This window comes from Odontomachus brunneus, unplaced genomic scaffold (assembly GCF_010583005.1).
Source record: "Odontomachus brunneus isolate Ranch 3 - 2012 unplaced genomic scaffold, Obru_v1 Obru_scaffold_102, whole genome shotgun sequence".
NCBI classification, from domain to species: domain Eukaryota; kingdom Metazoa; phylum Arthropoda; class Insecta; order Hymenoptera; family Formicidae; genus Odontomachus; species Odontomachus brunneus.
The window spans coordinates 590,800-614,484 of NW_022639552.1; the positions used below are offsets into that span (position 1 = coordinate 590,800).

Here is a 23,685-nt window from a genome sequence, read left to right on the forward strand (position 1 = left end):
TAGCGTTAACATATCGAAGATAAGGCACTTATAAGAATATATACTTACACGATTCAACGCGAACCAAACTGTATTCTTATTGTCCAAAAATAATTTTTACTAATGAAAAGCAGGAAATATTAGATTGAGAATATAATGTTTTTAAATGTTTTCAAATGAAGATATCGTTATCATCAAAATAATCACGTTGTACTTTTTATGAGACTATTACAATATTCAAATAAAATTATAACATTATTGAAACTCAAGACAATAAAATTCTTCTAACAAAGTATATTGTTGCTTGTATGTGAGACAATGATTGTTTTATGTATGAGACATAGATTGTTAATTTGAGTATATTAGTTTTAAACGGATAGGATATAACACACAATTTATAAAAATATTATATTTTCAACTCAATATTTTGTGTTTTCCATGAAGGTTATTTTAGAATTATAAAAACACAGGTTTTCTTTCGTCGAATCATATAAGATATATTCTAACAAATGTTTTATCTGCGCTCAAAAATAAAGATATTTTCCAAACAAGAATATCCTTCTTTTCTGTGTGGAAGAATGGAGAAAGATTCGAAGAAGAGCTAAAGTTCTAATTTTGTTGCGAAGTTGCCGGCTCTGAAATGCCGAGATTTTTCGAACAGTTGGAAATCTATGCACTTGGGATTCTTCAAGTTCTGGATTGCTGACAGCTCACAAAAGTTTTGACGTGACTCCATCGTCTTAAAACGTGATCGAGATGTGAAAAACCCATGATCCAGGAATTCTTCTTCTCGTACTCTTGAAAAACTGGAACCTACTCATTTAATTAATTTGTGCCCACGCATTAACCGGCAATACAAAGTCTGGCAGACGGTCATTGCGCGTTTTTCGGCAGACAATTAGGGCCCCACGTTGACTGTTAATTAGTGTTTAATTGTAGCTGGGCTAACTCGCCTGTTACACGAATAACGGCCAATTCCTGCGACCGTTATTACGCCAAACGTTGTGGAACGACTCGCCGGCGATTCGTAACTTCCGCCCGGTAAACGTACTTCCTCTTAAATTTTGAATCGATCAACCATGTGTGACGGCAATATTGTGCTCTTGCATGAGATAATGTCAAAGCGCGCCTATTTCACGTTATGTCCCAGACATTAAAACGTATTATTTTTCTCTTCACTCGACAAGGAAGATTCGTCATGCTGAAAGAGAAGAGAACGCGAGGGACCGAATCGTGGGGATTAACATTGAGAACGACTTCGTCGGTTAGCATTGAGAACGACGGAATCTGTATCGCGATATACGTTCGCGCGATTGCAATGGCAATTAGATCGTTGCTAAACACGGTGCGTGCCTTTTACGTCTCGTTTCATAACTTTCAACGCGCTTTAAACGCCTCAGGGCCCCGTTAGCTCGTCGCGTTATTAGACGAAGAGTTTACGACCTGCTATAATCGGCTGCCGGCCATTACACGTGCATCCGATGGAGTCAACGATGCGTCTCGATCAATGGACATCGCGATCGTCGTCAATTGACTCCACAGAGCGAGGTATTATTTTGCTCAATCCCATTGGAATATCACGTCATATACTGCAAGTCATATATAGCGGTGGCTAAAGCTTTGCCATTTAATTCCATTCGATAACGCACGCTGGTGGATCAAAAATTAAAATGGCTTAAAAATTCAGTCTCAAGTCTCAAGCTTCATTACGCGTATTTTGTTGCAATCGAGTCAACAATCTGGAAGGAATCCGAACTACAAAATTTAGTCAACTGTAAAAGAATAGCAAACCTGAAATATAGTGTATGATGTGTTTTGTTTTCAACTATCGTTGATCTAATCGCATAATTTAGTTGAATCATGATTATAACTACATGGTAAATCACATAATTATTGATATCCTCTTGATTAGTTATTGATACTCTCAAAGAATTTGGTTTTTTTCGTGACCAACGGTATATGTTCAAAATTTTAGTTTTGAAGATCTCTTTTGGAATCATATATGCAAGAAATTGCAAGAACTGCAATGCTGCTCATATAAAATACGAAATTTTTGAAGAATGCCAATGACTAAAGAGAATACTAATAATTGTGTGATTTACCCAAAATGCCACATATATCATAATTCAACTGGAAAACTTGGATCTGACCTTGAATAAAAATCTGAGCATCTGACATGAAGCTGTTTCAGGCAGGTTTGACAACTATAACACAGGCCTAAGACCCGTATTAATAGTCGTTATTTGAAACTTGTCTAGATACAGTAAGATATATTTGAATTTAGAATTAGATGTTAGCTTCTCAGTGAATCACGATTATATATATAATGTCACATATACTATACTTATACAGCATATAAATGTCTGAAAAATATCCTACTTATTTTAAATTTCTTGGGCCTATGAAACGTATGGATGTTTATTTTATGCGACGGCTTTAACGATAGATAAACGTTCGCGCGGGGGGTTTCCGGGAATCGAAGAAATTGCATTTCATCGCGGCAAGATGTCCCGGAGGCGAATCAGAAATTGCTCGATCGGTGTTTGCCCTCCTTTTCCGGCAAGCGTCCGCACGTTTTACAGACGGACGACGCCTCGGTCCTCCTCTTCACACGCGCGGCTCAATTAACTCTCTCGGCAAATTGTCTGAAATTGAATTTTCGTTTCATCACGTCGGCCGGCGCGTGATTCGCGCAACTGTAATCGTTAAGTTTACCTGTGAAAGTGTTCTCAATTTACACTCCCTGATGAAAGCTCGTAATTCTGAACACACGATCCGGATATTACTGGCCTATCCCCGATTGTAAAAATCCATCGTTGTTAATTGACTTTTGTATCGAAAGAATGCACAGGATGGATTTTACGTTTTTCTCGTGAAACTTCCGTGAAAAGTACACTGTCACAGTCTGCGCCATTAATTGCGCTTATGCTGTTACCACTTATATTTTGTTTTAATCATATTTATTTCGGAATAGTATACAGTTACACACGCAAATTAAAATGGTTTATACACATGGAAGAAATATTATAATATATACTGAAAGAAAAATATAGTTGCTTCCGGCGTCAACTATACCTTTTTGTGATTTTAACTAAAAAAATAATTAGAAGAATCATCTTTCTAATAACACTTATTAAAACAATGGTTTTTGTAACTATTTTTGTGGTTAAAATCACAAAAAAAGTATAGTTGACGTCAAAAACAATTGTATTTTTCTTTCAGTGTAAGTTATGACAAAATTTCTTTATAATCTTATGTCCGAAATTACTACATATTTGTTCAAAGATTTTTATACACGTTTAACTTTTTAGTGCAAAATTATTATAATTACTTGATTTTTTATATTATATACTAGATAAATTATCAACTTATTGTTTCTATAGTAATTTGTGCTGCAATTTAATGTAGTTTAACTTTGCACAAAATATTATAAAAAGAAACTTAATTTTCACGCAATTTTTACTACAATATCTTCTTCGTGTGCGTACATATATGTCTAATTAGAGTTAAGTTGTATTAAAAAAATTTGATTACATTATATGAAAATGTAATTTTTTATATACCTTTGTACTAAATGCAAGTTATTCCAAATGGGACTACTTTTACAATGCGAAATGAAATCTACGTCTATATTGAAAATGTATTCAATGCATTTGATGGCAGTGCCATCAAAATTTAAACATAAAGCATTAGCGCATACCGAAATTTATACTAAAGCTCAATATCGAATTGAAATATAGCAATTTTTATTTGCAGAAAGATAAAGTAAATGCCCTAGCAATTGAATAATGTTTCAATAATTGGAACTTTAATAATATATATTTGTATTTAATATTTCTAAAAAAAAGAGCCTTTAAAATTTTGTTAGAAAGACATTTCCTTGTGCCAATTTGTAATATTATTTAATCATGATTATTCGGTCATTAAATTTTACTCGGTAATTAGAACATGTGATTTATGTTCCAGTTTAATTATTGATAAAACCGTCATTATCTAATATCTTGTTAAGATTATAATTAATACTTATAATTATAATTAATACTTATTGATTATTTTATCTTTGCTATTATTTCTCGATCGCTAACAAACCATAGTTTCATAGAAACGTTACTTTCATTAATGATACTATTAATTATTTATTCATAGAAATGTTAAACTGATTGTGCTTTCTTATTCTCGTTCAGTCATTGGGACATTTACCTTGTGTGAGGAAAATCTAACTAACGAGTGGACGGAGCTCGATGAAAGGCGGGCGCGTGTATAAAATTATGTGTATGGCGTAAGAGATATACGTAACATATGATAAATAGATCATGAAAAATTCTTACGGTCAATCGGCTCGTTGCTTCGAGATGCGAGGCGCGGTACGAATCGATGGGCAGCGCGTCGTACTTGTAATAGCAGCCTGACACTAATAATAGTTCGGAAACGAAAATGTACCTTCGAACGGCGCGTTGTCGTAGGTCAAGGCGGGATTGTGGTGATAATAAGTTTGCGGTACGGAAACATATCTTGTACTCATCGGGTTATCGTAGGTGTTTAAAAGTTGCGTCACATACGGCGAGGTCTGAACGATGTTCGTCATCGGGTTAATTTGGGTATCACTGCTCTGGTAAGTCGTGTAATAGTCCAGATCGATCGGATACGTAACCGGCGCGTATGTATTGTGCATTTCTACTGGAATAAGATCGTCGTAGATGGACCGATAGTCGGAGTAATCTGGAGAGGAATCGCAGGAACTCGCCGCTCTATAATCGTTGTTGGGATTTGACGCGCCAGTCAGCTGGTTGGTTTTTGATTGCTCCTTGTTGTACTTACGTGACTTCTGCAAATAGACAAAGGAGAGAAAAAAAACATTTTAATTATTGTTTATAAAAGTAGAGAATATTCAAAGATATCTTATACGTCTATATCTTATACGTCTTACACGTGAGTTGCTTGTTTCTAAACAGCTCATCTTTAAAGATTCATATTCAACTAGAAGCCAGAAAGGGTTATCAACGATTTGACGACAAAGTGTTCGACTTATTATTATACCGTAGCCTTTTAAACGCAAGAAAACAGGTTAGATGTATTTTTATTCTGACTAAAAATATATGATATACTATATTGTAGTATATGTTATATTTTTAGAATTTTTAACCCTTCGTGTCTGCTCCCCTATTTTTTACTAACGTTGTTTATTCCAGACAGTGTCACTTTTCTTCTCATATATACAAATAAAAAAAGTCGGAGCAAGCATATGGTCTGATAATTCTCATTTAGGTCTCTACTTTCTCGTCAAAACATTGTTTAGCCACTAATGTTATAAATTTTATTTGTTTAGCAAAATTCGTAATAGACCGTTGAAATTTCAACTATTCCCAAAATGACCTGCGAAGTAATCGAAGTTAATATATGTATATACGAGTTAATATATGTATATACGAATACGGAAAATATATACTACAATAAAAATAAGATATTTCAATGCAATCGATGCAAAACATATTCTTAAATGTAAAAATTCACAGTGTGTGACTAGCGAGTACTCTCTATATACACGAAGTAAAAATTATATCGTCGTTAGAGACTCACCAGTGGAGATTTCTTATCCGATATCGGATACTCATTCTGCTGATAGCGTGGTTCCAATTTCATTGACACATAGTTCTGCCTAGGATCGGGGAACTTATATCGCACGTATATCGGGTTGTACAAACTTGGCAAATTCCATGTTCCGTATCGCAGCGGTGTATAGAATTCTGATGGCATGATTGGCCATTCGAACACTTTTCCGTGGTTATAGTAATCACGAGCAGCGCCGACCGACTCTTCGTCCGATGCTCTGTTCGACGACGAAATCGAACTCGAGAGTTCATTTGGATCCGTGAGAGGCGTCTGATTCTGCTGTTGATTTTTATTATCTTCTTTTGGTCCAGTTCCCTGAGAGGTCATTGTTGTTGACGTCTCCTGTATCGGGTTCACCACAATCGTCGTACCAGAATTCATCATGGATTTTCCATTTGGATACTTCGGCATGTTGTGAATACTTGAGCGTATCGAAACACTCGAGGGTTTCGTAGGATCTGAAATGGCGCCAAGTTGACGAGAATCGCGATGCATATTTTGTGGATAGAGGCCGAATAACATCGGTCCCGTGGTAACGTGATCGTTTTTGCTCTGACGCTTGCCCTCCGAACGCTTATCTGTAATTATTATTGAATAGCTCAGGGAAATTGATGCACGACTCGCGTTCGTGTCTCAGCGAATTGCGTAATGTTTCAAAGCCGAAGTCGCGACGAAATCGGAAGCAGGCAACGCAATTCGCGGAAATATACATCAGTTAGTCATTCTTCGGAAACACTTACTATCAGTACCGGCAGGCTCGTTTTCCTGAAGATGTGAGTCGATAACCGTAGAATATTTCGTAGTCATTAGGGACGGCTTCGTGGCCACTTCATGGTTAACGAGCGCAGGTTTGGCGAGTTCCTCCACTGTGGTGTCATGGGATTGTACGGGGGATCTTTTATATCGGTAGTGTCCTATCTAAGAAAATGCAGACTTTAAGAAATGACATGAGCCGAAGGTCGCATAAAATTGGCGTAGCATGGGTCGCATTAACGTCAAAATATTGAACGTTACAAGATATATGTCATCTTTTATTAAATTATTCGAACGTTTCTCCTTTTCGTTCCGAGTATTCTCTAAATTTTTTGCAGTAAAATTTCACTTGGAAAGTAAGAGTGACTAGATTGAATCGTTCGAATTCGAGTGATTTTTTACTCATATAAAGTGAATTTCTCACTCTGAATCAGCCAGCGAATATATTCGCTTGAAATTGAAGAGGAAATCTTGTGCACTTCATCGTCACAGACATATATTCACCCTGATCGATTGAAATATTCACTCATATGGAATCCACTCTAAGCTTGAGTGAAACATTCGTTCTTGCGATTTCGAGTGGAAGTATTTTTACTATCGCTTTGAGTGAAAATGCTATCACTGTTCACTCGTTTTCAGTGAGATTCCATCCGGAGAAAGGACGATGGATAAAATGCACGGCTTTTTATTTGTGTTATAGTTTAGTTCTATTACTTTTTTCTTGAAAAATTAACCGAAAAACAAGGAAATACTTAAAAATTTTAGATATTGAATCAGACACAGCGACATCAATATGATATAAAAATTAAAAATAGATAATCAATTTTTTTTGTTCAAAAGATCTTGTGTGATTCTGATTAGATGTGTACTTGCATACATTGTGCAGCTTTAAGAATGCCAAAATGGTCAATGGTGGACTTCTACACTATTTTAGAGATTTTATCAAAGAACTTACAATGTATTTAGTATTTTTAATTATTTAAATAATATTTTTAGTAATTTAGTATTTTTAAGTGTTTCTTCAGTTTTTAGTGGAAAAAAGTTATGATACAATTAAGTAATTAGAACACACACAAAATCGTCATTAACCAAATTACTATTAAAAGTGATTTATTTCAATCCTTTTACGGTGAATTTTGATCACTTTCCCCTGAGTTTAGATGGATAAAAATGCTACCATTATATTCAATACATGTATAATTTATATTACGCTTTTTAGCCTAAAATCAGCTCATTTTACCTATCGTCCTTCAGTAAGGGTCGGTTATTCCAACTTCTTGGTAAATTAACTGATAGTTAAATCATATATGTGTCTGAGTTGAAGGAAAAACAAAAACAGAGATATATCATTTAATCTTCAGTTAACTTATCAAAAAGTTGGAATGACCGACCCTAAGTAGATAAAACATTTATACATAATTTAGTAGATAAACATATATGATTATTACATCTAATTATTATTAGATAAATTATTAATAATTATTAGATAAATATTCACCACGGGATGCCAATAATCATGGAATATCGACGGCCGGACATATCCATGTCCTTCGATTTTTGCGTAGTGCGTATGATGTGGTACCACGTAGGGGTGGTGATGATGATGATGATACGCCGGATGTCCCACGAGGTATGGCCGATAGTAGTTTTGATACCCGTTATGAGGATAAACTACCTGACCTCTTCTAGGATGTGGCATTAATTGCTGGTCCGTAAGTTGTTTCGTGTAGTATTGCCCGGCCGGAAACGACGGCTGGTATTGTGGATCAGCAGGTTGATACGACGGATTGTGTCGATTATTGTCGTAATAGTAACCAGGCTGAACGAGGACGTCGGCGAGCACGACGCTCGCCGTCGAAATTGTCACCGCTAGGAACTGAAACGATTAAACGAACTCTATATAAACTATTCTCGAACGGATGTGCTCGATTGCGGAAATAAAATTCCCGAAATTATTCGTGAATATTATTGCTTACAAATCTATAAACCTATTATAGCATCATTGAAATGTATAAAGAGCAATTTAGAAAAGGAGGAATATTAGGAATGAATCGTACACGATTTTGTGTATTATGTGCTTATTCGTTATTAAAGAATATTTCGTCAGCATTGATTTAATAGGCGGTTTAATTGCTCAGAGATTCTAATTACATTTTTGCAAATAAATCTAATTTTCAACATTAGAATCTCTGGATGATTGAAACTACCTTCAAATCAACGATAAAATCTTCTTTAATAATAAACCAAAGCATAATACAAGATCGATTCGTCTCTAATATTCCTCTTTTCTTAAATTGCTTTTTGTATATTTCAATGATGAAGATTGGATTTGTTTGCAAAAATATAAGGAAGGTTAACTGGGATATATTAATTGAAGATATGTTAAGTATAAAAGACTCCACTTACTATTCCTTGATACGCGAGCATCGCGATTTCGTGCTGCTCTTGCTACGGTTTGATCGAGACTGATACAAGTCGTTCGTCGCGAGGCAACAAATTAACTCACGAAATCGCTGATGTTACGAGTTTCGTGTGCCTCGCGCGATTCGACTAACTTGCACAATACGGCTGTTTGCGAAACCGTTCGTAGCGAAAATCCAATTGTCATCAAATGTTTCTCCAACGGATACGAAGATAGCTATTCAGGGTTTCCGGCAACGTATTGTCAGCTTGAACTGTTGCTTTGTTAATCGATCGAAAATACGATTCGCGTACTCGTGAATGGTTTCGCAAGTTATTTCTCTAAATACGGTACGGCGAACGCGATTGCGTTATAGTATCACGAATGTTTCAGCAGATGTTTATGCGATCAACCAGTTTTCACGAACAAAGATCGCGTTCAATTCGCGAAGGGGACTTCCACTTGTAGGAAAAATTCATGAGATTGCGAAACTCGCCAACGATATGCATGTACGGAATGCGCGAAAATGCGCTTCCTCACGAGAGCTCATTGCATTTCGGGGCCAGCGCACTCGCAGACGTGCACTGATTAACGCGTAAGTGGGTGGCTACATGCAGACGTAGACTCCTTCCGCTGTCGAGCCGTTCTCCGAATACAAATATTTTTCCTGCGTCGTCTGTATTTAGTGAGTAGAGGCGAATGACGGGTAAATCATTAGGCAAAAATTTGCATAGAAATCACACCACAATAACGACGATAATCACAGTTGCTGCAAACAACAATATCTGCTGGATATTTCTTTCTTTTATATTTTGTTGTGTCAGAACATCTGCAAGAAATTCAACATTATTTGCATTCTAAAACTATACTATATAGTATAATAATAGCAATGATCGTGTATGATAGTAACAATAATTTATATATATAATACACACACACACACAAAGGATAAAATATCGCAATTAACAGTTAACGTGCGTTATTTTTTTATACATCCACAAAGAGAGAAAAAGACGCGTGAGTTATAATAATTTAATAATTTCTCAGACTCACTAGCTGTTCGTATAATAGACAGTTATGTATGTCAGTGCATTTTATTACATCAAGTTATTATAATACGTATGACAATTTGTTTTTATGTTAAATTGTTTTTATGATATGTTATATTTTATGTTATGTGTAAATGTTTCAACTAGTGTTGCGTTAATTACGTTATCGTTACTTTTGTTACATTGATTAAGCAATACCTGCGAAGTCCTGCCCGTAACTTATAGTTGCTAATACTTGTATCATAATTTCTCGGCGCGTTACCTCACGTTCTCCTCCACTGGCCCCCTAGGGTAATAACTCGGTTGGTTGGCGAGCGGAATTTTGTAGATGTAGTATCTCGTAAATCACGGACCCTCGCGCGATTCACGGAAAGTGACAAGAGTCGTAATTCGCCAATTTGTTTTCTAATTTGCACAGGTTGCGTATTCGGTACGTGATGCCGGCGGCGCACCTGACGCTGCGCGAGGAGGACGTGGTGCGACTGACCTTGGAGTTCCTCCATAGCCGTGACCTTCACATCTCACAGCTCTCATTGGAGCGCGAGACCGGGGTGATAAACGGTCAGTACAGCGACGACGTGCTCTTCCTGCGCCAGCTGATCCTCGACGGACAATGGGACGACGTGCTGGAGTTCATTCAGCCCCTGGAGGCGCTCTCGGACTTCGACATGAGGAAGTTCACATATTCGATCCTGCGTCACAAATACGTCGAGCTGCTGTGCATCAAGTCCGAGGCGAACATTATCGCTACCAGCACAAACAATAGCGTGGATAACGCCGTGGAGGAAGTCGTCAAGGTGTTGAGCGACCTTGAGAAAGTCGCTCCCTCCAAGGAGGAATACAGTAGTCTATGCCTATTGCTCACTCTACCGCGGCTAACGGATCACCTGCAGTACAAGGACTGGAACCCCAGCAACGCCAGGGTACAATGCTTCCGAGAGGTGCATCCCTTGGTAGAGAAGTTCCTGCCAGGTGATAGGAAGGGCATTGACTCCACGCATCCGGTGACCTCGGCGAAAAATGATCGACTCATTCAACTCATCATCAAGGGCATTTTGTACGAGTCCTGCGTTAATTACTGCCAAGCGAAAGCTACCGGATCGAAAGAGAGCGAACAGGTAATTTTCTTCTTTATATTCTTGGCGTTTTAATGCACTGATCGATTTTTTAGAAGTTTGACAAGATTACATATTTTTCTATCACATATTTATATACAGTTATATAATAATGTAATAATAATAGTAATGATCTGGTTGATATCATTATTATATTATATATTAGTAATAAAATATTGTAAATTAATAATAATAAAATATTGTAAATTAATAATAATATATTAATATTATCAATTAAAAAAATATATATAACATCGAAATTACAATTATTTCCACTTCTTATATGTAGACACAAATTACATAATAAAGAGACACCTTATTTATAAAATATATTCTATATGTTTAATTTTTTCATGATTTAATCGTCTCGTCCCGTTTCGTGTTATAGGTGGAAATGAGTTTCTCGAGGCTACTAGACGGATCCGTAGGTTTCAGTGATTCCGACTTGAGTTTGCTCTCGTGGCTTCAAAGTATACCTCCCGAGACGTTCGCAGTGCCGTTCGCGCAAAGAACCCTGAACGTCGACGTAGAACGCCTCGAGAGGCCCTCATTGGAGACCTCGTGGACGGAGCACATGCTAATAACTCCGATCAAGCCGAAGACCTTTCCGCACAGCGCCATGCCGTTCACCAGGCCAAGATCCGCCGCGGATATGATGTCGCGCAGTCTAGTTCCAGCTTTAGAAGCTGGCCTCGGGCCGAGGAGTCCTGGGCCCAAGAACACAAACATACCATCCGCGGCGCTGATGGCACTTTCCACTGGCGACATAAACCCCATGTCTAGGTCGTCCTTCGCTAGCTTCCACTTGACCGGCTTCAAGAATAACAAACTGATGAATACCAGCGTCGATAGGCTCTTCGAAAACGAGGGTGACGTCTTCCTTAGCTCGAATTATGCCGAGTTCCAACAGCTGCCCTCCATACAAGAGATGAATGCTCAACCTAAGGTCCCGCCGAGGACGAGAGGGCACTCCAAGAGCCCCGAAGGTGAGTTTTTAAAGTGCGTGATGTCACGAGACTTAAAAATTCATAAGTCTTGGAAATATCCTTCGATTTTTTACGTATCGTTGGTGTGAAAAATTTTATAAAAATCTCGCGAGTTTCTCTTGAAACAATCACAGATTTCTTATTTTGTGCGGTTTTAATTACATGATATGTATTTGAATGGCACAGTTTATGCACCCATAAGACATAAAACCTTAATTGGTTTAACTTTGTTTACTTAACTACATTAATAACAATTTGATGAGTAGTTTTGCTAACTTTTCTTTCAAAATTTTACCGAATTAAATTATTTCAAGAGAGTAACGTGCAATTTTCATAATAGGTGTTGACATAGACCCTTCAGCGACATCCACGCCAGAACGTAGAGTGACTGGCAGAGAATCGCCGGCGCCTTCGACCGCCAGGAGTTCCAGAAGAGACTCTTTAGCGGAAAAGCCCACGGGAGTCGCGGCCAAAATTACAGAACCGACGGCGATTCCGGTTAGAACGGCTGCACCGGGAGACCACCTCGAACAAAGTTATAATGGGGGTCTGTTTAAGGAATACCAGAAGCAGAAGCAGAGGTTGCAGGAGACTATACAGCAGAAGGAAAGGGAGAGGGACGAATTAGTCAGACAACTAGCGGCACCGTTACCCGTGCAAGTAGCCGATAATAGACTGCAGGGAGAAGGGTGAGTGATCATTCCCATGGTTTCAATTTTGAACTATTTTACTATCGACTTAAATCGTTCAATACTATAATACTATACGTTCAATGCTATAATACGAACAAAATATCATATGATACAAGTAATATTAACTTTATTTTTTAATCGATCTATTTATTTAGAAAATATTCGTAAAAACGAAATCGCATACTTTTATATACGTGATTTGCCAATTGCCAGGGCAATAAATATATTTTTAAACAAGAGGACTAAAGAATATATAGTGTGTACAGAAAATTGTAAGGTGTTTTTGAAATAGTATGTCCTCGCGAAAAATTATCACAATGCATGACTGGCATTACGTGTATTCGCATAACTTGCGCCTGCAACAGACAATCAGCGTTGCCTGCTGGGTGAAATAACTCTGCTGCACCGAATGCACTTAATCAAAGAGGTGCAGCTCGTTGCATTTCCCAACAGATGGCGATAGCGGAATGCCTTTGTCGAGTTTATTATGGTAAACCGCGTGCCGAGAATAGTAGCTTAGAACAACAACGTGACGTCGATCAGAATAGCGGTCTCCTCGGACGCGAGTCGGTGAAAAAGAAAACTTGATTATTTTGCTTGCCCGACATTGACCTTCAAAATTGCTCCTCGGATGGGGAAACTATTTTAATTCTGCGGATTTCTCGTGGTTCGTAAATATTTGTGAATTTAGAACGTATCAGACAAATTGGTATACATCATATCTCAAGAGTTTATTACAAGTTTTTGCTAATATTACATATCCATTAAAATATTTGCAACTCTCTTAAATATTATTCTAAAAAATATTTTTCCAATACACAAAGTATTTATGTTCACTTTTAAGAACATATTTTTTGTAACGTAAAAGATTTGTCGTAATAGACTTTGCAATTTCAGATTTTACATTTTGCGATTTAGATTTTGCATTTTGAAAAGCTAGCGTGGTTCAAAATCTAGGATCCCGAATAAACACGTAAATTCGTTTCCTATATAACGCGTAAAAAATGACCGTTGTGTTCATTAATATCTGTGTCGTTTCGCAATTGAGGTGACCTTCGAGAAAACGTGCGAGCAAGTGAGCGTTGCTCGCTGAAAGATCGACCTCACAATCGAAACTGGAAATCGATCACGGTTCATTGGCACCGACACTGTACTGGAACCGGATACCGGATATACGGTCAGATATAGTCGCAACAAAATCGTGACTACACGATTCCTGCCGTCGTTGGTCTTGTCGCATCCCATGATTCACGCGCATAACTTCGCCATGCATATTTATGGTAGCATTGTCCTAATCACGCGCGTGACTATATTTCGCAAAATACTGCGAGTGTGCAAATTTTGCACAATTTTTCTCTTAACTGGATATAATACCAACGTACTCCATTTATACGAAATAGAAACGTCACGTTTTTAGACAACACAAAGTTGCCTGGTAAAAACAAAAGTCATAAGTAATAATTTGATGAATAATAATTTGGAATATAGAAAATAGTCGTACAGTTGGATCAATTATTTATTTATACTACATGTAGTTGTATAGTTGTATTTCTTTGTTGTTATTTATAATTCAAATTCTAAATTCCGAGAAATATGAACAACATTTTACATTGTCTTTTGCTGTATTCGAATCTTTAGTTAACTTGCAGTATTTGAGCACATTACGGAATATGTTTTATGAATAATAAGAATTTCTTCGTGTCTAGTTAAATGATGCTTTTATCGGTAACAACATACGTTTTCACGAATGTACTAACGAGACCAGTTAGCAATCGCGTCGACATTTTCGAGGCATGAGTCGAGAAATTAACCCGGTGCAAAGGAGCTTCGAGTGTCTGGCAGTTCGTTAGCGGCGAAATATAGCGTATTTAGACGGCGAGTCATGCTTTTCGCGGTCGATGAGATAGAGAGCAAACGAGAACCCTTGATCCTTTGACGAGTTCAACAAACATGATTATTTTCGATGATTTGTTGGATTTAACGATGCCCATGTGTCTCTATGCATACGTATAAAAACTTCAAAACTTTTAGGCACTTTTAATTATTATATGAATTAGTAAATATAATTGTTTATTATTACATCTATCGGAATATAGAAAGCATCCACTCCATTTATCAGAGAAAGTAAAAAATATATAAAATATAGCAACCTAAAAGTATAATTTCTTTAGAAATAAACATTTTTCAACACACACACACACACACACACACACACATATATATGAAATTTCCAAAATATAAATACTCGTACTCGTGAATACACCGGCATGAAGTAAAAATTCGCAAGTGAAAAGACGAATAAAATTTTCTCCATAAATATCTTTATTTAAAAATATATAATCTTGGGAGGGGGCGGGGTGATACATATATAAAAAAATTATTTTTAAAGAAATTAATTATTTTTTGGATACATATGTAAAAAAATTGTATTTATAGAAATGAATTATCATATAGATAGCATAATATTTTTAGGGATATTTAGTTATTTTATTTCCGTTAATGTAATTGTTAATGTAATTGGATTTGTTATCACTAAATTTACTCAAAATACCTTCTAAATCCTAGTAAATTTAGCATTTCAATCAAGATCATTAAATGAAGACAAAAATTCGGTTTGCTTTACATAGAGTCAAACTAATTTTTTTTCGATAAAGATTTATAATATTTTCACTAAGTGAATCAATTCTTTTGAGTACATAATAACCAGTTTTTCCAAAATTTGTTACGCTATTTTATTGTTACGCTATTATCAAGAAAATATTCTATATTGAAGATAGTCAAAAGATAGTGCTCAAAGGAAGGAAAGTAAACTGAGTGATCGTTTTTCTTAGCAGTAAAACGATATTTCCGAGCAACTATCGCGTATTTTGTTGATTGTTCGCGAACATGTAACATCAATATTCCACAATGTTCAAGAGAGGAGTGCGGGCCGCCGCCACGGCCTTGACTCGATCGAGTCGGCAACGTGTTGATACCAAAGATGGGACTTGAGATTCTTTTGACATCGGTGACTCGATCGGTGCTGCTCGTTCGTGGTAACGCAGCCACCTACTTACTCGTATACGGCGAGATGCAGCGCGTAATTAGAACGCACGCGAGCGATCGTACAAACGTCATCGGTAACAAACGTGGCTTTGTTGAAACGTCATCGGAATACGAAGTAATCGCGACATGGTCTTCCTTTTTCTCTCCCCTTCCTCGCCGCTTCGCGAATTAAACCACTCCGTTAACATTAAACGTTCCGCACGTAAAAAACGAGTGAGACAATCGTTTCCAATAATCATTCCGCGTTTTTATCGCGAGCTCAGTTATCATACAAATGTTCGGGAGTGGTCGAGACGAATCGCAACTGAACGGTGCGCAATTGCGCTTGATAGCGATCATACAATTCGCGCGGTAAAATGTATTCAGGCCAATTATAAGTAAGATTGAGCGGAATAACAGATCTATAATGGACTGGAAACTACGAATAAATAGCGCAACGTAACACCCGCCTGATCCGACGATGAGATGCACGCGAGTAGCTATTGTAAGATCATAAAAAATGCGCTCATTCGCCAGTCATCGCGAGATTACTGAGATAATGGCGATTTCACGGCTCTAAATTCACCATGCTAACGCGCATTTGCAAAGGTCTCTATTATTTCGTTAATCGTGTGAGGAGGTGCCTTACCTCTCTCGAAGAGCAGCGCGTTCGCCCTGATCTTTCTTCTTTTCTCTCTTTTCTACGGTGCAGGTGCATAGATAATAATGCGTCGCGTTCGCAAATATCCGCGCTAATGCTGCAATAATCGCGCATTATTGATATAAATTCCGTATCCGCGTGCACAGCTGCGCTCCGGAACGGAGTCGGTCGTGAAAGTTCGCCGGCGAGTACAGAGAGGATTGTAGGAAGCAGGAGGAAACGCGCGAATGTTGCAGCGGAATTACTTGAACGCATCAACACCGTGTCAGGCGTTTGCAATAATTAGTTGTAGAGTGGCGATGTGGAGTTCGATACGGCGCGATTTAAGAAAGCAGAACGGAGAATTCTTTTGCCACCGGCTTGTGCGGCCGAACGCCGTTGGTTGGAAAAATCCATAGAAATTCGTTGTAAGGCAGAAAGTGTGGCGGTACATGCTGGCCGTTGTGAAATTGAGTATAACTCGACGCGTATTTCTCGTGTATCATTTGAACCGAGCGAAATAACTGCGAGGCGCCTTCTGTCTCGCGACGCGGAACATCTGCCAGATGTTCCTTGCGCGCGATTCCCCCGAAAGCGATCGCACCCGCCGCGCTCGCACTCCGTGTTCCTTCGCACACCAAGTCGCACACGAAAGTCGTTCAATTCAACCACATCGGCCGAGAATATCGAATCCATGATCGTCCCTGCTGCGTTCCAACGAAATTCGCCTATTATTATTTCCTTTATTAGTCATTTAAGAAGGCATTCTGTGGTTGGAAAGGTCATGAAAATAGATATTTCCACGGAATTTTTTTGTGGTGAAACGGCCGAATAATGTCAAAATTCGTATATTCTTTTGATATTTTAAGAATATATTATTATTTTTTAGGTAGCAAATGCGTCCCTCTTTTATATTCTATATCTATATATTTGATTATTTGGTTTCAAGTAAACTACTAATACAGATCTAATACAGACCTTAGATAATAAAAATATATTTTTAAAATAAGGTTTAAAGAATATGCAAAGTTTGACGTTACTCGATTTTTTCGTTTCCCTACAAAAAGTCCCGGGAGAGTATCTTTTTGTGATCTTTTAAACCAGAATACTTCCAATCAAGATCCTTCATTAGTTATTTATTCTTATTCCTTATTTCCTTTATTAGTCATTTAATCGAATATTGCAATGACTAATCGTTTCTCCACGTGTGTCGTATATTTGTGCATTTCATATAAGAATTTTTAATCACGAGAAATGTTAACATATTTATGAGAAAGCTAAAGTAGATTGACCATTGCGACTATAATTATTTGATTATTATCTCTCATCAAGAAAGTTTTAATATTATTCCGTTTAATACAACAAATTGAGGTTGTCGAACTTTTGCGAGCAATAATTAAATTAATTATACTCGCAGAACGATTGTCCTCTACAATGGCTCTGAAAAACACGTTAACATTTTTCGCGACTGAAAATCTAAGAACTTCGGTGCGATCATCGGCCACAAATGTTCCGATGTATTTTCGCGATGCGTATGTCATTAAAGTACACTTATGTACGATATTATTATTATTTCGCAAATAATCTTTTAAGATGTCAAACAACTCTGAAATGACTTTGTGTTTGTCAGTACGTATAATTACACAACTCTAATACTTCCCGTTATTTATTGCACTTATCCTTGCCAGAAGGAAACGACTGCGACGCGTGAGTGAATGGAATTTCCTGCGCGACCTTATTATCTAACCGTAACACTTACTACGTCACAATATTTCCGCCCGCTTAATCGCACATCGCTATTCTATTCGCGTACTTTCTATTTATCAAAATTCATCGCCGCGGGAAAGAGCGAGAGAGATGTCGACACGCTATTTACTCCGTTAAGAGCAGACCGCGTTTTTCCCGTCGATGGATGCCTTATCTTGCTTATCTATGAGCATCCTAAGAACTTCCTAAGCATTCGCAAAACTTTCTATGTTCCGCGCGAGATATCGCAGAGTGTAATGAATTCAAGAGCATTCATGGAGCATTGATCGATGAAAATTTCCTTCGACTAAAATAATCAGCAAATCAGTCATCAAAATTGATCAATAATCATGCATGAAGTTACAAATAATTGCAGCGATTGAAGAAATTAATTAATTATTAATCAAACTTTGATGTGACTGACTATTCGCTGATTAATAATTACTTTCATCAATCGATGAAATTATTTGTAATTTCGTATATGACGATTGAATAATTTTGATTATTGAGAGAAAGAGAGACTTGTTAATTATTTTAATCGACGAAAATTTCAATTTAATGCTTAACACTGATATTTAATACACGTTGAATTACTTTGACTAAAATAATTGATAAATCAGTGACCAAAATTAATTTTTTTAATCGTCATATATATATATATATATATATATATATATATATATAATTACAAATAATTATATTGATTGATGTAATTTATTATTAAATTTGATATAATTGATTTTATCAATAAGTTAAATTATATTTTTATAATTTCACATATTATGACGCTTGATTAATTTTGATTATTGGTTTGCTAATTATTTCAGCCAATTTTCGATTAATGCTCAACACTGTTTCAAAGTATATGTCGCAATCACTATATTTACTAGTCTCTGACAATACGGCGGAAGAAAATCTCGATTGATTTTTCATTATGTTATTCGTGGGCAGACGTTCTTGAGCTTGAAGGTCGTAGCTGCGTCGATAGACACGGGCTGTTTTCAAAGTACTGAAGGCGGCGATTATTGTCGCAATACAATCCACATACACGCCTCTATAAACTTGTCTTGTACACATCTATAGTTTACCATCATCCATCATCGATATGTAGATATTCAAGGCGGTATTTTCCAAGACTTCGGTGGACTTTCGGTTTCGGATTCTCGAGGCAAATCGAATCTCCATACAATCGATTCGCCGGCAAACCTCTTCGTAGAATACAGATCCCTGCGGCCGTCACCGGGAATCGCGTCTCGGTGCATCGCATTGCATTGCATCGCGGCTGCGCGACAGCTGATCGGCGCGGATGTTGGCGGACGCGCGTGCAGCCCGCGGAGGGAGCCGTCGCGGGAATCAAAGCAGCCTCTGATAGGTTCGCGATACGCTTTGTTATTACGAGCGCAGTCGGAGCGTCGACGGGCTCAGTCGAGCCTAATACCGCTGCGAGGCGAATCGTAACCGTCGCCGCCGCCACCACCGTCACCTCCACCGCCATCGCCGCCGCCGCCGCCGCCGCCGCCGCGGCCACCGCCGTCGTGCTTTTGCTCCCTCGATACTCCACGTCGAGCCTCCTCGTCGGCAGTATCGGTACCGTGTGCAGTTGCAACTACGCGGCGACATACCGCTCTCGCGCGCCAATCTCGGGCGCAACAAGACGAGCGCGGATTCTGCGGCTTCCTGGGCGGTCAAGCCGTCGCGTTCCGCAGTTCTGTTTCGCGATTCGCGCGGAGTACGTTCCACGCCTCACCGACTTCGCCGATTGAGCCTTCGATCGACCGTTCGATCGACCTCGGGGAGACCTTCGTTTTCGCGATCGCCCGGCAGGTGCGCGCTCGTGGTGAATCGCTCGCGTACGTGGCGATGGGGATGTGAGAGCGCGCGGCCAGGACCACGGGGACGCGCAGCAACACAGCAACATGATTTATCACAAGCCGACGACACCGCGATTTCGCATCGCCGAGCGGATCAGCGTGCAGCCCGCCAGCAGTCGGCCGACTTACAGTAAACAGAACAGTCACAGCAGCACGTGCAGCCTCAGAAGCGTCGGTTCCACACCGCCGTGCATAAGCCGGTAAATACCGCTCGTTTGGCCACTCGCTTCTTGACACCCGCCGCAGTATACATCGCCACCTTCTGACAGAGCCAGCCGTTATCGATTACGAATATCTAATGAGGCGACTCTTAATAAAGAGCCAAGGATAATTCAGTTTAGCTCCGAATGCCCGATGCGAAGAACGTTGAGAGATCTTCCCGCGGGTAGTCTGTTTTCACGTAAACTTCAAAATATTTTTCTCTCGGGGAGATTTATGTGCGACTGATTGAGTAATGGTTTGCGCCAAACGTTATGGTGTATGAGCCTTTCATGTTGGACATTATGACCCGCGTGGAAATACTGATCGATGAATAATTGAATTGCGTTGATGTTATCGTTATAAGATTGAGATAACCGCGATTTTGCTGCGAGAACGCGCGATTCAATCACATCCTCTTGGAGATGCGACTCGCTGGTGCGGCTGCATCGGTGGCTCATGTCGCGTCGGGAAACGTTACCTCGATTGAGAACGCAGCACGCGCCGTGATGCAGCGCGATTTTGTATAACGGTAACGAAAACTGAGACGTCGCGCGCCGATCGGCTGGAGATTGTTTTAGCGATTCAGAAAATGTTGGTAAATCATTCGCACGTATAGTCGACGGGAACAAAGAGATTGCAACACTTTTACCTTGATGAGCCTTCAGAACGCATTTGGCGTCCGATAGGAAAATTTATCTTTTGAAAATGACCAAAAAAACAAATGTTCCTTTCAGGCACAAATGCATCGTGAAACATATTGGGAAAAACGCGTTGAACGATTGAAAAAACGATTATTGTACACATTTCAATATTATATCGAATATTTAAATTTTGAATATATAATATCTACAGGGTATCCCAGTCCTCGCGATTTTAATTTATACCGATAAATTCTCTGAGCAACTTAGAATTAATTCCTCCTTATAAAAAATATCGTGGGAGATCATTCATGCCGATTTTTAAATTTTCAATATACGTTTTTAATTAAGACTCAAAAAGAAGTAAAATCCTGTTGAAATAAAGTCTACTTGAAGTTGATAGAGGAAAACAATTTTGTTATGCATTTAGCTGTTCAAAATTCAGTTTGCTCTACTTTTTCGATCGTTTGTATCTAAGAAACTATTAGTTCCTCGGCATTTTCGCTGAGGAAAAATGAACTCTGAATAACTTAGAGAACCTGTTAGTATAAATTAAAGTCGTGAGAACTGCAACACTCTATATATACATATATTAGATATATTTAAATATATACTATACTATATTTACTATATTTAAAGATTAAAACAATAAGAGAACGACCAGGGTAAGGTGTATGTCCAAGCATTAGTTTCGTAGGCTGTTGCCTTAATGGACGCTTCGATTTTTCCGCCGACGGATCTCAGGTGGAATGAATAATGCGTCTAACCGATTCGCACGCTGCTTGTGCACACGGTGTCGTTTAAGAAATGATACCTAATCTATCGTACTTGCGTCGCTAGAAAGAAGATGCGAGCCTAAGTTCGAGGAGGTCAAGATAGTCATGTCAGAACTCGGAGGACGACAACGGATTTCGATAAATCGCATGTCGCTTGAAAAATGACCGGGGTTGAGGGATTTCGCACGACTTCTCCGTCTTCTCCGTTTACGTTTAATGTACGAAAATTGCGGTCATGGCTGATTCCCAAGCCCGTTCTTTAAAAGTGGAAAAGAATAGATGCTTTGCATCGTGGACAGGATATAGTGAATTATCAATGATGATTTCACCGGATAGAATCTGTGTGTACTTGGAAACACAGCAAAAATTAAGTTCAATACCACTAATTTTGATTAATGTTGCTATTAATCAATTCAGATTTCTTTAACTAAAATAACTAGCAAATCAATCATCAAAATTGATAAATTGATAAATTGATAAATTGATAAAATGTATGTAATCACGAATAATTTAATCGATTGATGAAATTAACTATTAATCAAACTATTAATGAAATCAATTATTATACAATCAGTCACATCGAAGTTTGATTAATAATTTATTTCATCAAATAAAGTTATTTGTGATTTTATACATGACAATTAATTAATTTTCTTTAATGATTTGTCGATTATTTTAATCGAAGAAAATTTTCATTGATTAATGCCTAACACTAGTGATATATTTGCAAGTTGTTGTGTGCAAAATAAACTTTATAAATAATAGAACAATTAGAAAAGCTTTTAAAATCATTCTACAGATCATTATCTGAAGATTAATAGCGTAATAAAGGTAATTTTGTATTACAACAAAAACATTTATTCCGTACTATCGAATAAGTTATATTAGGAAAATTATTAAATATTTTACACACGAATTTTAGTGCGATAAAATTTACCTCATTTATTCATTTATTGAAAAAATCATTCGTGAAACCTTACTTTTTTCGCTTTAGAATTCTTATCCTTTCGCTTCTCAAGTACAGATCTGTCCTACAAATTGTCACACAGTTATTACGCAGTAATTCCTATTACGCAGTAATCTCTGTTACGCAGTCGTCGTATGTGACGTGTGCTCATTGATTGTATTTTTTGCGGATAGACTTAATATCGATTGTGACATTTGCTGCTTAGAACATTATATATGTCGACGACAGAAAATGGAGATTAAAACGAGCGACAGACGGTCGTGACACATCCAGTCGTAAATGCCTGTACTTTTGTGAGAATTTATGGTGTCGTGTGATGAAATCTGGTTGCTGCTTGAGGGAGAAAAGAGAGAGAGAGAGAGAGAGAGTTATCGCCTCCGTCCGCTCTGGTGTTCGCAGGATAAAGCAGCCTTTGGGGAGTAAGGGGCCTTCGCCTGTTCACACGAATACACCTGTCCGGTCTGGAATCCAGTCGCCGAAACCTACGATCAATGGATCGGATCCAGTCGCGTAAGTTCTCATGCTGCGTGATGTGAAAAGATCGCGATAGTCCCGCTGCGAGACGTACGCGAAAATTTACGGCTCTGTCAGAGGCGTTGCGTTATTTAATACCGGTAATTTGATATCCGTAATGTTCAGCGTCGCGGAATCTTTCACTTTCTTTCCGCCCGTCTGGACATTACATTTTCCTTGGCTCTTTCTAAGCTACATTCCGCTCATAGATCGTATCTTTCAAGCTAATGAATAAATCAAACCTTCACTTCTTTAGCCGCTTGCATTTGTGTTGTTAGCGTTCTAATATTCCAATACTTTATTTGCGAAGTCAATCTACAAGTAACATTTAGTCGATCTAATGATAATTTCGCGAGAACCGTCTAAAATAGTTGTATGTTTTGTTTGTTACAGAAGGCAAAACTCGGTGCCAGGCGGTATTTACGATTCGAGGGTGCCGGAAGGACACTACGACATTATCAAGCCGAAGGTAAGTCCATTACTTTGCGATAAAAAACATTTTGTATTTGTGTTGTGATCGATCTGTGTAAGGATTTTTGTGTTAAATTTTTCACCTACTTCTCTCGTGTGTTAATTTAACGTATTATCCTGTTAGTTCGATTATTTTACGTTGAATAAAATATTCACCGTATTATTCATTGTTAAGATATCACAATTTGTATGTACATTCTTGATGATATATGTTACATGTAAAATATATAGATAAGTTATGTGTTATTTGCCA

General features: G+C 38.0%; 2 protein-coding genes across 12 annotated transcripts in view; one reads left to right on the plus strand and one right to left on the minus strand.

Moving 5' to 3' along the window:
* Positions 1-23,685, plus strand: part of LOC116848938 (WD repeat-containing protein 47) — a 108,315-nt gene that overhangs the window by 21,642 nt on the left and 62,988 nt on the right. For 5 of the 11 annotated variants that reach the window (XM_032825576.1, XM_032825577.1, XM_032825578.1 and 2 more), the window contains 5 exons: positions 10,211-10,910; positions 11,296-11,893; positions 12,234-12,582; positions 22,848-22,958; positions 23,355-23,430. In XM_032825576.1, the coding sequence (XP_032681467.1) occupies positions 10,211-10,910; positions 11,296-11,893; positions 12,234-12,582; positions 22,848-22,958; positions 23,355-23,430 (1,834 nt within the window). Of the gene's footprint in view, positions 1-10,210; positions 10,911-11,295; positions 11,894-12,233; positions 12,583-19,424; positions 20,067-22,847; positions 22,959-23,354; positions 23,431-23,685 lie in introns of those variants that run through there. The other 6 variants (XM_032825581.1, XM_032825582.1, XM_032825579.1 and 3 more) reach the window with 5 other exon arrangements.
* On the minus strand, positions 2,923-8,905 carry LOC116848941. The gene is made up of 5 exons (XM_032825592.1): positions 8,749-8,905; positions 7,841-8,218; positions 6,330-6,507; positions 5,557-6,167; positions 2,923-4,804 (listed from the first exon to the last, which is right to left on the minus strand). The coding sequence occupies exons 1-5, from the start codon at positions 8,767-8,769 to the stop codon at positions 4,391-4,393; spliced, it is 1,602 nt and encodes a 533-aa protein (XP_032681483.1). The 5' UTR covers positions 8,770-8,905; the 3' UTR covers positions 2,923-4,390.

Bases quoted from the DNA above. Each gene is read 5' to 3' on its own strand.
- LOC116848941 (XM_032825592.1), bottom strand. From the start codon at position 8,769: ATGCTCGCGTATCAAGGAATA. The intron at 8,219-8,748 runs GTAAGTGGAGTC...TAATCGTTTCAG, and splicing joins TGCTCGCGTATCAAGGAATA to TTCCTAGCGGTGACAATTTC. The intron at 6,508-7,840 runs GTGAATATTTAT...GCATTTTCTTAG, and splicing joins ATGATTATTGGCATCCCGTG to ATAGGACACTACCGATATAA.